General features: G+C 44.6%; 1 protein-coding gene across 1 annotated transcript in view; it reads right to left on the bottom strand.

The window, feature by feature from the left end:
• Positions 1–2,265: 2,265 nt before the first annotated feature.
• Positions 2,266–16,722, bottom strand: part of PLCXD2 (phosphatidylinositol specific phospholipase C X domain containing 2) — a 47,515-nt gene continuing 33,058 nt past the window's right edge. The window contains exons 3-4 of the mRNA XM_024578194.3: positions 14,275–14,516; positions 2,266–8,210 (exon numbers count right to left, since the gene is read on the bottom strand). Coding sequence (XP_024433962.1) covers positions 8,051–8,210; positions 14,275–14,516 — 402 coding nt within the window. The 3' untranslated portion in view covers positions 2,266–8,050. The remainder of the gene's footprint in view (positions 8,211–14,274; positions 14,517–16,722) is intronic.

The raw sequence follows: 16,722 nt of genomic DNA, 5'->3' as shown, positions 1-16,722 counted from the left end.
TTCAGCGAAGCTCTCCCATCTTATAATGGCAGCTCGTGGGTTCCAGCTTTTCTCTGCCCATCAGGCACTTAGGCAGCTGGAAATGATGGGAAAGGACACTGGGAAGGGACTCAGAGCCCAGACTCTAGTCCCAGCTCTGCGTTAGGCCGGTCAGTCTGGCTTTCAGTTTTCTCTCCTGTGACCTTAGTGCCTGGACAAATGTACTCTGGCCCCTTCCTCATCTAAAATCGTAAGAGTCTAAAACCTCAGTCATGTAACAATTTGAAAACATTTGAAGATACTGTCACTTTGCTTCTTTCTTTTCCAAGCTCAATCTCCCCAGTTTCTCATGTGATGTAACTTCGGGACCCTTCACTCTCCTATTTGCCCTTGTGTAAGAAGGTGCCGTGGACCCACTTCCTCTGAGGTGTGTGCTCAGATCTGTGCATAGGGTCCAGCCATCTGTCCCCATCTGCCAGGTGCCTGGTTTCTCGGGCTCTGCCACCACCCTCTCCTGCTAGAGCCCTCCTCACGATCCCTTAGGATCCTGTGGAGTTGGCTTAGGTAGTTCCTTTTTATCTTATTCTATCCAAACTTGCCTCTTAAATAAGAGCATCTGTAGTCAATAAATAAATGTCTTAATTTAGTTATTGTTTTTAACAGGACGGACCACAGCTTTCTGGTGCTAATTAGCTATCTCTGCTCACTTACCAACATTTAGGTGATCGTTCTCACAAGCACTTGAAAAGCATTGCTTTTCAACTGTTTAAGATCATAGATTTCTTTGAGAATCTGATGAAAGTTACGGAGCCTCTAACAGAAAAAAAGTGCACATACATCTAAAATTATGTGTGTCATTTCAGGGCACTCTGGCCCCCCCGGAAACAGTCCACTAACCCCTCTGATGGGTGGCAAATTAGTTATGCCCACAAGTTTGTTGGTGAGAGCAGCCTTGGCAAAAGGCAATCCAACGTCTTCTTCCAGATCTCCTTATAATTCAGGGAGGCCTGCAGATGAGAATTCCTGAGCCCAGATTGGGCTCATATCCAGCGAGAGTCAGGGCAGCAAAGTCTTTGGGCCAAAAAGGAGAGAAGGTCTCAGGTTCAACAAAGAATAGCTTTCAGTGGCCTCCTTTTGCAGCAAGAGCTCTGCTTCTCAGAGCCTTTCTCCATGGAATAAACCCTATTCTTCGGACCCCTTAGATTAAAGCCATCTGCTTGCCTAGGGCTTCTCAAAATCACACAATGCTACCAGACAGAGGCTGACACTTGTGTCCCCCTTCCCCACCCATGCTGTCCCCAAACACTGCCCAGCTGTGCAAACACCCTGGTCTGACCAGCACTTCTGTTTTAGTGGTGCTTTTCCAGGCCATCCTGGGCAAGGCCTGAGGCACGCGGGCTTTGGCCACCATCCCTCCCTGCGCCCTCCCATCCTCTCTGAGAGGCAAAGTTTTCAAGTCTTAAAAATAATCACACTCCTCTGTTCACAGTGAGCAGATTTGCAGAGGTGTAAACAAAGAAGCATACTGCTGAGCAAGAAGAATTCCTTTGGAAAAAAAACACAACAAAAATCCATGATATTCAGGCATCTTCACCTCAGGAATTCACAGGAAAGCAATCACTTTCCAAGTTAAGAAATGGGGTTTGCTCTCTGCGTTCCCTGTGAACCCGGCAAGAGGCCTGTGTGACTGAGTGACTCCACAGCTTTCTCCTGGTGCCCCGTTTAAGCTGCAGCACAGGACAACGTGGAGAGAGGATGATCTGAGTGTGGACTTCCGCAGGAAATGTGCAGAAAGTTCCCTTAGGAAAAATACAATACAAACAAAGTGATAACAAATCTTAGCTGGATACTATTGTCTTTTCTGTATTTGCTAGATAAACAAGGGCTAGAGAGGTTTCATCACCGAGCGAAGACTCACCTTTTGTATAATCAGAATGAGTGATTAATGATATCAACGTTATTCAAGGATCTGGCCACCTTCTGCCCCACACTCGCCTACCACCCGTGGCATGAGTCCCACTCTCTGAGCAGTTAATGTTCAGTGATTTTGCAACTTTCCATTCAATGTCTGAATTTATCCGCTTTGTATTACATTACTGTAACTGATGTTTGCTAAACCCTTCACTGCTAACCACAGTCAGCCGTGTGGGAGGGATTGTGCTGGGTGCTGTTTGGAGGGGAGGGCGCAAAGTCCCACCCCTACTACTAAGGGGAATAGTTACTCGAGTACTTATATGGCCAGTAATAAAATGTGCATACAAACAAAGGAGAAGTGTCTGCTCAAGTTCCATATTTATTATTAGATTTAAGCTTATTTAGGTAGTTCAAATCAAATACAAGAAAAGACATCATATCATCATATCTATTGAACTTTTTCACAGTTAAAATGAGGTAATCTGGCTTGATTATGCTTCAGTTTGAATTAAGCAGTATGACTCAGGTCACAAGACAGAAGCAGAGAGATATATTCGAATCATTACTTCCTAGAGGAAGGAAGCCAAGTGAAATGTATATGAATAAGATAATTATGCCACCCAATACATTTCAGCATATCAAGCAGTATATATGTGAAAATTTAATTCTAACCTTAAAACTGGTATAATTTACTATTATTTTACTTAATTTAGCAAAAAGCATGCACTGTAATATAAACAAGCAAAGAGGACAAAATATAATCTCTAATAGAGCGTTTTCAGATTCACGGACCCCCCTCCGAATTTACCAAGACACATTTTTACTATGACAATCTCTGTACAGTAGTCCAACCTTATTCAAGGTTTTGCTTTCCATGGTTTCAGTCATCCATGGTCAACAGTCAAAAAAGTGTCAAATTCCAGAAATAAATAATTCACCAGTTTTAAATTGCGCAGTTCTGAGTAGCATGATGAAATCTCGAGCCGCCCAGCTCCAGCACACCCAGGATGGCTCGTCCCTTTGTCCGGGGTCTCCACGCTACACACACGCTGCCCGCCCGCGAGTCTTAGTAGCTTTCCAGGCGATCAGATTGACTGTCGCAGTTCTGCAGTGCTTGTGTTCAGGTCACCCTCACCCTTATTTTACTTAATGATGGCCCCAAAGTGCAAGAGTAGTCATGCTGGCAAATCAGATACGCCAGAGAGAGGCCATAAAGTGCTTTCTTTAAGTGAAAAGGTATGTGCGTATAGGGAAAAACATAGCATATATAGGGTTTATTATCACTACTATCCGCAGTTTGAGGCATCCACTAGGGATCTTGCAACATATCCTCTGCAGATAAGAGGGGACTACAGTATTTTTAAAATGCTAATCAGCGAAGTATTACAGTTGGCATGTACACTATATTTATATATATATATATGCATACACAATACAACAATGCATACACAATCTGTATGTAATACTTATTAACTGGGGTATAAATTAGTAAGTATAATAGCAGCAAAGTAACACTGTCTCTAGAATATGACTAAGATTTATCATGTTAATATTATAGATTCATGACTAAGTGTTATTAGCGCTATAAACTAATAACAAATGTAAAACCGCAAATGTCCAAAGCTACCGAAGGCCTATTTGACTTTTCAAAGTGCTGTGCTTCTCGTTGGGCTCAAAGGGTGTGCCAAGCCCCTGATATCTGAATGAAGTACTGGCCCCAAGTTCTGGGCTCCAATCAGGTATAGTTCTCATGGTTGGGTGGGAGTGGGGAGGGGTGCCGAGTCATGCATTTGAGAAGAGTGAGGAGCAAAAACCACTCTGAGAAGAGAGTGCTTGGCCATCATTGAATGTATATGCCTTTTACTGTAAGTTCTGTCAGCATCCTGTAATTAATAGCCCTCAGCAGATGACAGATGATGGCCAGGAGACGAGGGGAGAAAGTGGTATTCTCTGAAGGAGGTGAGAAGGAACGAGATGGAAAATACCTCTAGACTACTGATGAGTTGCCTTGACCATGGGATTGAATTGACAACCTCTAATAGGGACGCCTTTAAGAAATGAAGCTAAGTGGCATTTCTCCCCTCACGCCACATGAGGAAGAATCACAACCCCATTAACATAGAGCATTTAAATTACTCACCATTGGGGGCCTGGTATTTTGGGGAGCTACTTGACCAAGGTTTGCGAAACAGCACTAAAGTAGCAGATGGCATCTTTATTCCAGATGACAGAACCAGGGCAGATGTAGCCCAGGATCTCTCTGTTGCCCGGCCAGGGGAGAGGGTCCCATGGCTGTGCCTCATTCATTAGCTGGTTCTGTTTCACGGAGCCTCAGGGTAAATGTCCACAGTCGGCCAGTAAAGGACATCACAGAACTTCCTCTGTGGCATGAACGAATTCTGTCGGATGGTCTGGATTTCTGCAGCCCTTTTGCTTCCCAGGAGAACAGGTGGTTTCATTTCAGTCTTCAGCCCGTCAGAGTCTCCGGCCGTGTGCTTTGCACTAAACCTGTTGTCTGGGTTGCAATAATGGCTCGATGGGGAGCACTTTCTTATGGTAAGATTCAGAAGAACAGAAACAGAAAATCCTGACTCACCACAAAGCCACATTTAATTCCAGAATGCTCCACTACATTCTTCTTGAACAGAAACTTAAACTTTGTGATGTGAATATGAGGCCATAAAAGAATAACTAGGATTCTGAAGATTGATCACTGTCTGGGCCCAGATCTTGTGCTTTTCTTGAAGTTTATATAAAATCCTGCTTTTAAACTGTGACAATGATTCTCAAAACTGCAGGGATCTGGACTCAGGACTAAGGAAAGTAATTAAGTTTAATTAATAGAGAGTCTGACACAGCAGATATATAATATTTTTTTGGCATGACCCTTTTAGACCTGCCATTAATTTCAAATTTTAATGCTCAATAATTTATCATTTTACCCATTCTATCTTGACTTCTCTCTCCAATCCTAAGAATATCTCCTGTACCCATGAAACTGCAGTGGTACCCCTAATAGGCTCCAAGAACAAGCCTTTCAACACTGCTTTCATCTAACTGAAAGCCGTAATGGTCCCCTTTGCCACAATGTCATGGGAATGCGGGAGTGCATAAAAAACTCAGTCTACTTTTCAGAATAACTATGGCCCTGACTACTACAGTCTTCTTTTGGATCAATCCAGTAGCTCTTCAGCTGATCTTGAAGTTAATTCTGAGCAAATACGATAACACTGTTTGATCCGAAAGGCCCCCAGAATTTTTGAGAATCAGTGCTATGGCTGGGTCAGCACTTCCATTGCTGGCAGCTGCAGAGTGAGTCACAGGAGCAGAGCCTGTTTCCCTCCGTCCCATCACCGAGTCTCTCCGCCTGGCCTTATGTCAAGGGGCAGAATGCACACATCCCTCATAATTTGTTGAGTAGCTCTTTTTGGGGTGGAAATCTTGCTAATTCAAGGGTGTTTATCAGGGTGAACTGTGAATAACCCTCCTCCTATCTCCCGGAACTCCTGCGCAGAATTTCAAAATGCAAGCCAGGCTGGCCACCCAAAGCGGCAGGAAGGAGCGAGTGCCTGCGCTCGCCTCGCACAGCAGGACTCCGCGCACGTGACCTTGGTACCACTGTCTGTGCTTTCTGTGTCGTGTTTAATGACTTTTATCATGCAGACACTGAGGTCCACTTAAATGGTACAACCCAAGTGCAACTATATATTTTAAAACTAAAGGAAAAAAATCAAGTAAACATTTCACTGAACAGTCAGCAGCCCCTGAGTGTCACTGGTATCCTGAGTAGATACCTGTCACACACCTGGCCTCATAGCACCAAGCACCTGGACAAAGCTGAGGCTCAAATAAAACAGAGAAGGATTCTCTTCTTGCCTCCTTATCTCTTTGCCAAGTAACAAAGGGTTAAAGAAGGGAAGTGGTCTAGTCCCTAGTAATTGACCATGAATTAAAAACAAGGCCAAAATAAAACAATAACAACAAATAAAACCCTGAGGGTAGGCCAGGGATTTCAGAGCTTGTCACTGGAGTTTAATATCAGAATTGAAGGAAAATTGAGAAAGTGAGGCACTCACTTCCTTACTCCTTTCCATAGAAGGCCCTAAAGAACTTGACAATAAAGTCCCAGGAACCTCTTTGAAGAGGGATTCAGATGCAAGAAAAGGAAAAGTCACACCAGATTTTCCCAGAGGCATTTGTGTTGTGACCTCCTCAAGCTGTGGAAGCTAAAGGGCAGGGCTTACATTACTTCACAGAGAGTAAAGGCGGGAAGACCCAGAGTTGGGGCTGTGCACGTGCTTTTAGTAGCTCCTCTAGCACACCCCCCAGCAATGAGCATCAAAAAATAGAAATGCGGAACTGCTGGGATGTGGTCCAATGATCTTTAGACACGCACACATCCACCCAGGATTCCATGTTTACCTTTCCTCTTTAAGAATCCAGAAGCTAACTCCTGCTTATGGATTCCTGGACAGTTCTTAGGAGCACTGAAGAGCACACATTCCCATGCCCAGTTTTCTTTCTAGCCGCTTCCTTTTCGATCCTCTTTTGGAGGACCTTCCAGAAGAACTGAGAGTTCTTCATGACCCAGTTCATCCTCTGCCCCGGGGCGTGGCTTGGGACTGGCTTCTCAGATCTGGACCACACTCACACAAGAACACTGCCCGCCCTCCTGACTGAGGGAGTGGGACATCCACAGCGGAGTCACAGGTCACTCACAGACCTGAGAGGCATGGTCCTGTTAAGGGACGAAGACCATGGCAGCATCAGGCCTGGATGAGAAAGTTCAGGAAGCTCCTTTGTGAGTGCTCTTGAGGTAAGAAGCACTGAAGATACTTAATCTATAAGTAAATAAATAAATAAATAAATAAATAAATAAAACACAAGAGGGCTCTTTATAGATAAGCACCTCTTATCAATAAAAAAACATCCCCTCTCGAGTTTCAAAGCCCTCATACGGTGGATTAGTAAGCTTTAAACAACCTGCAGAAAGTAGCACAATCAGGACATGAACTGGAAATGTTCCAACACTGGGTATTTCTCGCTTGATGACACACGAGTCACCCTAATGTCCCCGAGGTAGTCTTGTTTTCAAGGAGTTACGGAATGGCTCCACAGCCACTGGGAGCACCCTCCCTACACCCATGGCACTTTCCCACGCCTCCTGTGTCTGCGTCCACGGTGGCACAGACCCCTTAGGCGTTCTGCCCCGCAGAGCAGACCCGAGTCCAAGGCAGACAACAAAGAAATGCAATTCCAAGATCTGGCTTGAAGACTGCACTCCAGAGAAGACTCTGCCAAAATGATGCAGGTGCTCACCTGGCAGCCATTTTGGAACAAGCCACAGAATTAAATAAATAAAAAAGTCTGGCGTGCAACAAACATGCATGTCTCTCTGTCGCTGGGCCCCACGCTGAAAAGGTCTCGCATCCTTGTTCCCTTCATGTTTAAGAAAGGGCCAAGAAAAGACAAAGGAATCAATGCTTTAAAACTGGGAAACACATTTCTGACACCGAGGACAGTATGCAGTGTTTATCTGAAGAATGAGCTGACCGGTTACCAAGCACACGCTACGCAAGGACAGCTTGTGGCTGAAATACCTCGCTGATGAATGTCTAACTCGCTGAGAAAAGAAGTGGTGACCTTCAGCATGTCTAGAGAGAACCGGTGCCTGGCCCTTTCTTCCTTCAAAGGCCAAGCTTGACGTTAGAGCCACCCACAGGGCAGTCGACACCCGCAAGGAGCCATTCTTTTGACCAAGAATGTTTTTCTGGTTCAGTTTCCTCACCGACTGAAACACAACATCCTGGAAGACGACAGGGAACTAGGCCTACTAGGGCACAGACATTCAACACCCCAGTGGTTCTTGGAGACTCCGTTTCTACATTACGTTCAACATCACAACCCATCGAGGAGACCTTGGCCTTGAGCTCACGAAACATGCTTTCTTCCCACAGACTTAAGTTTTTCAAAAGTCTCATTGGGAAAATGCAATTAAATGGATGGTAATTTCATCCAAATGGCTGTGTGAGGAGAGGGCAAAACACCCTCCTCCTCTTACTTCACCACCACTGCCCAGGAGCCACCCTAACAGAAAACCCTTCAGATCTCCAGCCCGGATCAACAAATTCCACATTAAGATAAATAAAAAGTTAAATCAGCATTTAGCAAAAGCTCTATCCTCCTGCAGGAGGTCGTTCAATTCAATGACAGTTGTGGCAAAGTCCACCAGGTCCACGAAGTCAGACGTGATGATGTTGACACCCGTGGCTCCAGGCTTCTGCGCTTTCACCCAGTCCAGGATGGCAGGAAGATTCCTACACGGAGGAGAGTTGGGGGAAGGGAGAACAGAGAGCACGGGTTAGCCAGAAATGGAAATAAAACCTTTCCCTTAATGCAACAAAAGTGTGCAGTAAAAGCGTAAGCACCCAGGAGTTTGTCCTCATGGGCCTCCTGTGTCTTTCCGGGACAAAGAGCTGTCCTGCCCAGCAGAGGACGGGACTTTCAGGGTTGCTGTGCCGGCAGAGATTATTTGCCTCAAGCCCCGAAGAGAAGCATGTGAACAGGATCTTAAAAACTAATATCAAAAGCCTAATCATTAATAGGTTCTTTATTTTTTATCATAAAAAATTTCAAGAACACGGCAATACTGGAAGAAATTCACAGTAAGTGTATCCACCATCGAGGTTTCACCAGTAACGTCTGACTGTGTGTATTTACCCATCATATCTGTCAGTCAATCCGTCACTCTACCCTTCCATCAATCTATCTCACATTTCTGACAAATTCCAACTGCAAACATCTATATGCATCCCCCAAACACCTCGGTATGCATACCATTCACTAGGGTTCTGTATTTGTTTTCAAGTTTTCTTTTGGCGTAATGCCTGTGTCCGCTAAAGCGCACAAATCTTAAGCGTCTACCAGCTGAGTTTTGACAAATGTACACACATGCCCCATACCCATATCAAGGTATAGAACCTTATCAGCACTCCCGAGAGCTCCTGCATGCACCTTCCCCTTCGTTCCCTGCCCCCATCCTCTCAGAGGCAACAATTACATGGATTTTTTTCCTACCATACATTAAATTTGCCTGTTCCAGAACTTCATATAAGCCATGCAATATGTATTCTTGGGTATGAGATTCTTTCTTTCAGCAAATGGGTTTGAAATTCACCCATGTGGCTGCATCCGCACTTTGTTCTTTTGTTAAAATAATTGCATAGTATTCCATTGTATGAATATACAGGAGCATGTTTATCCATTTTCCTGGTGATAGGTAAAAAGGCTATTTCCAGTTTTTTAATATTAAGAATAAAACTGCTATGGGCATTCTTACACAAGTCTTTTAGTGGACATTTATTCATACTTCTCTTGGGTAAATATTGAGGAGTGAAATTGGTCTATTACATGGTAGGTTTACACTTAGTTTTATAAGAAACTTCCAAATCTTTCCCCAAAGAGGTCGGTCCATTGTACATTCTCATCAACAAAGTATGGTTGCTTCACATCTTCTCCAAAATTTGGTGCTCTCAGTCTTTTTAATTTTTGCCATGTTAGTGGGTAAAAACATCTCACAGGGTTTTCCTATGCAATTTCCGATGACCGCGGACGCCGAGCTGTTTGTCCTGTACTTATCGGCCGTTTGCGTGTCTTCTTTGGGAAGCATCTGTTCAGTGTTTTTACTCTTTCTTTTGGTTATTAAGTTGTGGAGGTTACTTATATATTCTGGACACTAGTCTTTTGTCAGATATACTTTTTGATATCTTACCCCTGCCTAAGCTTGCCTATTCATGTTTTCACCGGCATGTTTTGGTGGGCTGCATTTCTTAATTTTGATGGAGTTTAACTTACCAATTTTTTTTTATGATTTCTGTGACTGACTTCAGAAAATTCTGCCTGTGCCCAAGTCACAAAAGTATTTCACTGTTTTCTTCTAAAAACTTTGTGGCTTTAACTTTTATGTTTAGATCTAAGATACATCTCGACTTAATTTTCATAGTATGGTGTGAATAGGGTTCAAGGTTTACCTGTTCCATATTCATATACAGTTATTCCAGCAGTATGTATGGTTTCTTAACAGAGAAACGCTCACTCAGTTGCTCATATTTTATACTTTGAGGACTCTCCATGTGATACACTGTTTTGCCAAAGAAGCTCATAATTTAGTGACACAAACAATGATGACAATTTAGTGCAATGCTTTCTATATTAGCAGTAAATGTAAAATACCATGGGGAGGAGAGAGGCGGGCGCTGTGAAGCGCCCTCATAGTTTTGCATCATGGTCAAATAGAGGAGTGTGCAGAAGGCAACGGATGGGTGTTTCTCCCTCACACTGATGTCTCTCTCTCTCTCTCTCTCCCGCCTCCGGGTCCCCTCCTCTCTATCTAAAATCAGTAGACATATCTTTGGGTGAGGATTAAAAACAAACAAACTTTCCTAAAGTGGTCAGTCACATCCTGCTGCCCAGGCGGCAAAATGTTGTGGCCGGAGAACGCGGTCCCCAGATACAGCCTTCTCGTGGAGACAGGGACCTGGAATGGAATACACTGCGGGTCCTTGGAAGGGCACAGCAGTACTGACCCATTTAAGACTATTTAAAAATTGCTAGTCGGTGCTTTACTATGAAATACAGGCGCCATCTTCTGGTGATCGTGGGGAAATGAGAATGAAAGGCTCCGTGGTAACGCCCGCTATCCAGCCAGCCAAACCTCAGGGGATCCCCGGAGCCCGAGCAGAGAAATGTGGGGAAGGCAGGCATCTGCAGTCTCCGGTGACAAAAGGCTCTCTGTCAGCTTGGGTTGCAGGTGTCGACCAAGGCAAGGATCAAATAACCAGGATTATGTACAAGGAAAGGGAACTGTAGAACCCTCTGTGAGGAGGAGCCACTTTACTTTCTCAACTCCTGACATTTACCAAGATGACGGATCAGTGGAGAAGGCTGAGCCAGGTACCGCTGGCAGGCCTCGGGGCACCAAACCCCACAGGCTGCAGAGCTGCAGGTTAGGAAGGTCCCTTTGACTTGGAGGCCACTGCACTCTGTTTCTGCGTTTCCTTGGACAGGGATGCCGTACCTATTTTGTGCTAGGTACTGCAGTAAGCAGTTTCATGTACAGACTCTGCAGTCTTATGTGGTAATGTTGACCCCACGTAACTGGTGAGAAAACTTTAGCAAACTTGTTAAAGGCCACTTTGTTGTTAAGGGACTGCATTAATTTGCTAGGGCTGACATAAAAAAATGCCAAAAGCCACAGACTGGGTGGCTTAGACAACAGAAATTTATCTTCTCACTGTCTGAAGGCTGGAAGTCCAAGATCAAGGTGTTGGCAGGTTTGGTTTCTTCTGAGGACTCTCTCCTTGCCATGTAAATGGCCACCTTCTTGTTGTCTCCTCACAGGGTCTTTTCTCGGTGCACACGCATCCCCGGTGTCTCTCTGTGTACCCAAATTTCCTCTTCTTGTAAGAGCACCAGTCAGACTGCATGCACTAGGTTCTACCCTAACTGGCCTCGTTTTAACTTCACCACCTCTTTAAAGGTCTGTCTCTAAGTACAGTCACCTAGTAGCTACTGAGGTTAGGGCGTCAGCATATGAATATTCAGGGAACATAATTTTCAGGGAACTAGGTCCCTACCATGCAGGGACCTAGTCAGGCTACATCTCGTCCTCTGACTTCAGTCTCTGTTCCCTTCTACAGTCCCACGGCTGCTCTGACCTCAGGCTTGGGCAAAACTTCCTTTCATTTGATTTTAGTAGGAGTTCAGTTTCTAATAGTCTAGGGAAAACTATCATAGAAACTCAGTCAGAATTCTATTCATAGCTTCCTTTTAGAGCAATGAACCCATAAAACAAGATCTCAGGTCTCAAATTCACTTGAGAGCTGGGGTAAGGTGGGATTAACTCTCTGCCGAGAAAAGCACCTCCACATCTTAGGAAAATATAGCTTGTCTTTTTTCTCCTGGGTAAGCTGATAACCGGTGCCCAAAGCCAGTCTGATAGTGCCCCACGTGCCTCAGGTAGGACAGCTCTTCCGGGTGTTGACATTCCGGAGAAGGCCCTGTGACAACTGCTTCTTTCCTATGCTTGTTCAACAGCCCAGAGGAAATGACAGGTCGTGCTGGCATTAGGGAATGAAGTCTTGACCACAGCTGAATTCCTCCTTCAGCTGATGTGGAGGCCTGGGAATGCAGGATGCATCCCCGTGACATTCTTGTGACCAGAGGGAGTGGAGATGCCCACGTGTCTTTCAGTCCTGGAGACATCTGCCTGCTGCCACTGGGCGAGGGCTCCAGCACACGAGACGCCTTGGCTTTGGGAGCAGGCCGCCATTGTTACCACTAAGTCCCAGAGCCTGGCGCTTCATCTGCAGCCAGATAAAAGCTCTGGGAATTTATGTGTATGGAAAGCATCGAGACTTTGTGGGTTCACAGTTGTCATCAGTAAGATCTGACCAGATTTAGGTGCTAATAAGGCAATTACAGGCCAGAGGAGCAGAAAGGAACAGGACTCTGACATGTCTATATCAAGTCATTGCTGAACACTGAAAAGGGCAACAGCCCAGCAATTGGAAGTCCAGAGTTGACACATATTACTGACTCTACCAGCTGTGTGGGTCTGGGTCACTGAACCTTACTGAGCCCCATCTGAAATGGAGACAATAATGTACCCTAGACCAGGAGTCCCCAGTCTCCAGGCCACAGACTGGTACCAGTCTGGGCCTGTTAGGAACCGGGCTGCATAGCAGGAGGTGAGCTTGAGTGTAATGCACTTGAATTATCCTGAAACTATTTCCCCCAATTCCCGGTCTGTGGAAAAATGGTCTTCCATGAAACCGGTCCCTTGTCCCAAAAAGGTTGGGGACCGCTGTCCTAGACAACGTACCCTCCTGGTGGCTGGCTTAATTTAAGAGTGAAAGGAAATAATCTACAAGAGGGTACTGTATATTCAAAATACAATATATAAATATAACTTATCCTTATTATAAAGTATGCCCTCTCCTTTATCAGTGTGGTTATCTGGACAGACTTTTGTAACAGTGATTTCCACACTGTTTTTAGTAATTTGTGTGTTTATTTGTCCTGATGGACTCGAAGTTCCATGAGGGCAGAGACTGCATTATTCATTGGGTACCCATGGACCCAGCTGCTCCTCGGTACTCAGTCTATGTTGAATGAGTGAATGAATGAATGAATAACGTTCATCTACAAATTTACCGAAGGCATGAGGAAAAGGGCATGGATACGCCCTTTGAGTACATATTGTAGAAAATGAAAGTTCACGATTCTAGAACTCTTAGAGACAAATTACTGGGTTATGAATATGCTCCTTTTCAAGTTCAGCACAAATAACTCAGTCGAGTCTTAGCAGAGCCACACAAAAAGGGTTTGCTCATGGCCACGTCATCAGGAGCTGTCACCGAGAAAGAAAAGTTCACACGCTTCTTGCTATCCACACTCCTGCTGGGGGAGCCCCGGGTGCTGGAAGTCAGGCTACTCAAACTCAGAGCAGATACGCGCAGACAGGGACGTGACTTTCAGCGCCGCTTTCCCTGTCCGAGTTCTGGTGCTCACCACCTGGAACTCAAGAACCAAAGTGGTGCTTGTAAACTTCCCTTGTTACCTAAGCACGTTAGCTTCCTCAGCTTGGGTTGCAATGAGTGCCCTATATCCAAATGTATTTTTAACAGTCCCTTTATACATACACGTGTATATAGACACAGACATTATATACACACGCACACGTACATATATATAAGGCATCCTTTTTCTTGACAATACTTACCATCTCTTGGTATCCAGCATAAAGTACATCATCCAGTACAAAGTTTCTTGGGCTGCCCTTGCCTAATTCCACAGTCAGGGTCAGTTTTGCTCTGGGGAAGTATTTAAAGCTATGGCACGGTGGGTGGCATCCTAAGCTGCTTCTTGGGACTCATTGTCACTGTGGAAGGGAGGACACCCCAAATCTTTGAAGGGTTGTCTCTGAATCCCTAGCACCTAGCACATGGTCACATCGGATGCTTCTTAAGGAAGTGCATGGTTGGGACAGCTACGAGGGTAGGAGGGCAGGGGCGACAGCAGGACGCACCCCGAGCCAGAAGTAAACGGACTGGGGTTCGCTAAAAGTGCTGTGCTTTACTATCAAAATCTGGAGAGTATTTACGGTATAATGTGTACATTTTCATAAAGTATTCAGAGAGCCTTTGGCCACAGTTAATGAAGCTACTTCAAATGCACAGCTTTTTCAGATATAAGGCAGTTTGTGTTGCTATATTTTAAATCCTCATAGTATATGGTTTTACTGCTGTTTATTCTGAAGAGACTCAAGAAAATAAAAAAAAAGTAAAAAACTTTATTTTGGGGATGGAAGTAAATTCTCACCTGTGAACCAGAGTGTTCTTAAGGCCACCAACCAGGCCTCGGGCGATGGTCTTCGCTCTGGGGGTGAGAATCGCTTGAGAGACATGGAAGGCGCCACGTGGGGCTCGCTCACTCAGAGTGGTTTCCAAGAAGAGGATTAGTTTGCGCACACTTGTGGTGTTTGCCCAGGGCGCTGGGATCTTCTTTCCGGGCCACAGGAAGGGGTATTGCTTGTAGAAGGGGCAGTGGTAGAAAATAAGAACCTGCAACATTCAAAACAGAAAAAGGAGAGCAATTCATGAGCAAAGTGAGTATCAGCTCCTTGGCTTTTATGCTGATTGCTAGGAGGAAAGGCAACAAGTATAAACACATGGAAATTCAAATTATTACATATATTTTTAGAAAAGTCAATAAGCAAGGACTAAAGCACTTGCATATGCCTGACTGGAAGATTCTTGATTTTTGTCAGCATTTTGAAATATGGTAAAATCCTGAATCCTTCCTCAGACTATGATTGAAGTGAATGCCTAAAATAAAACAGACAGGATCACAAAGGAAAACAATGAGAAGGAAATAGAGCTATCAATATATTAATTGAATTTGTAATAAATTAATGCATGTTTTATAATAAATACATTAAATAAAAGTATTTTGTGGTAAGTATAAGGTCTATAATTTTGAATTAGTGAATATAAATGATATTTCAAGATACGTGCAGTAACTGAGGTGATTCAGAAATATATGTGATTTCTGTAGGCACAAGTCACAAGTGGGGGGCCCCATACCTCATGACTGCCAGCACTCATAATCCATAAGCGCCTACTTTTCAGTTAAAGGCTAGTGGGAATAAATACGTAGTTTTTTTCCATCAAAATTCAGACTTCTTATACTCTTCAGAACCCAAGTGGAGAACCCCTGAGGCTACAAGTTATGACTCAGATGCGCACAGAATTGATACTGAGCTCTTGGAGCGGAGATGAACACACTGAACTAACCGGGAGTACACAGATTTCCAATTGTGCATGCCGACTGTGAATGAAATGATCCTTCCCAGGGGACAGCAGGAGCATACTCAAGGCCAGGAGGGCTTCCAGGAGGCGATGAGTCTCCCACGAGACCTCTCAGGATGCTGGTGATTTTGAAAATAATTAGCAAGCCACATCCATAGCATTAATTAGTTTCTGAGAGGCAGGCGAGGGACAGGGAATTGCTATTTTGGTTGTCCCAATTCAGAGCCCTGCTGCTTAAGTTTTTAGAAGTAATGTATGTTTCCCCCTTGGGGCACCAGTGATCTCTACCTGGAGGAATGTCTGTGTGTGTACTATTTACACTCCCTGGACTGCAGTCCTTGGAGAGCTGGCCGGAGAGCATGGTCTCCAGGCACCCTAGACGGACTCTGGAAGTGTGTTTTGTTTCCAGTGTCTGTTTAGCTCCTAACTAAGGTGCCTGACTAACTGCTCCTGAAGGCCTAGAGGTGGGGAGTGCCAGGTGTGAAGCGCTGAACAGGCTAAGAGTTGTTCTTGTTTTTAATGGTTTTGAGTAATGTCTGACTGACTCTTAATGATGTCTGCAGTGAACGTGTGTTAATGAGGTTAATCACAGGCTCCTTGTAAGCAGATTGTCCGGGAGATTGAGGAGGATTTCCTGCTGGCGATGTAATTGGCTGGTTGGGAAGGCTGGCGTCTCCAGAGTCTGTGAGTGAGGAAAGCTGACCTGTAAACCGGACTGTGGGAGAGGCAAGGGGCTTTGCGATCTTTGGAAGGGGCCGTCCACCCACTGCCCGAGCTGCCTGCGCTGGGGCAGAGTGTCAGGGCAGGAGAGGAGAGGAGAGGGTTTCCCTTTACTTAGCCTTGGGAAATATGCAAAAAGTACAAATTATGTAAAAGAAGTTTTATGCCTTTCCTCAAGAGCCTTCTTGAGCAATCTGATCCTAAAAGTTCCAGGGAGAACTTCTATTTACAGTAGGAGGGTTGCCTAGCAAACCAACCCTCATTCTGCAGAATTCTAGGGCCAGTACCCTTTGCCCAGGGCCTGTGTTTTGCATCTTCTTCCCCACCTCACTCTGCTGTGTTTTTCTCTGAGATACCTTCCCTTCCAGCTCAGCAACTTATGTTCAGTTTTTCTCTTGAGACTCCGATTTAAAATCTCATTTCCTTTGAGAAATATTCCTTCACTGACTTCCTCTTATTCGGATGGGTCCTTTCCTGAGGCCCCTGGGATGTAGATTTAGACTATTGTATGGACTATCTTTCAATTGATTGATTACAAAACCCCCTTTCTTCATATAGTACATTTGAGGCAGCTTTATTTTGCAACTGTGTATCGGTTGTTTTGTATTTCATCAATGTTATGTATTCTTACCTTCTCAGTAAGATTCTAAATGGTGCCAATTTGTAGATTAAATTTTCTAATTCATTGTACCCTGAAAACCCATAGCCACTAATGTACAAATACATATCTGTGAGTTGT

This window comes from Desmodus rotundus, chromosome 2 (assembly GCF_022682495.2).
Source record: "Desmodus rotundus isolate HL8 chromosome 2, HLdesRot8A.1, whole genome shotgun sequence".
NCBI lineage: Eukaryota > Metazoa > Chordata > Mammalia > Chiroptera > Phyllostomidae > Desmodus > Desmodus rotundus.
The sequence above is the reverse complement of the archived record's forward strand: the minus strand, read 5'-3'. Positions and strand labels throughout refer to the sequence as shown.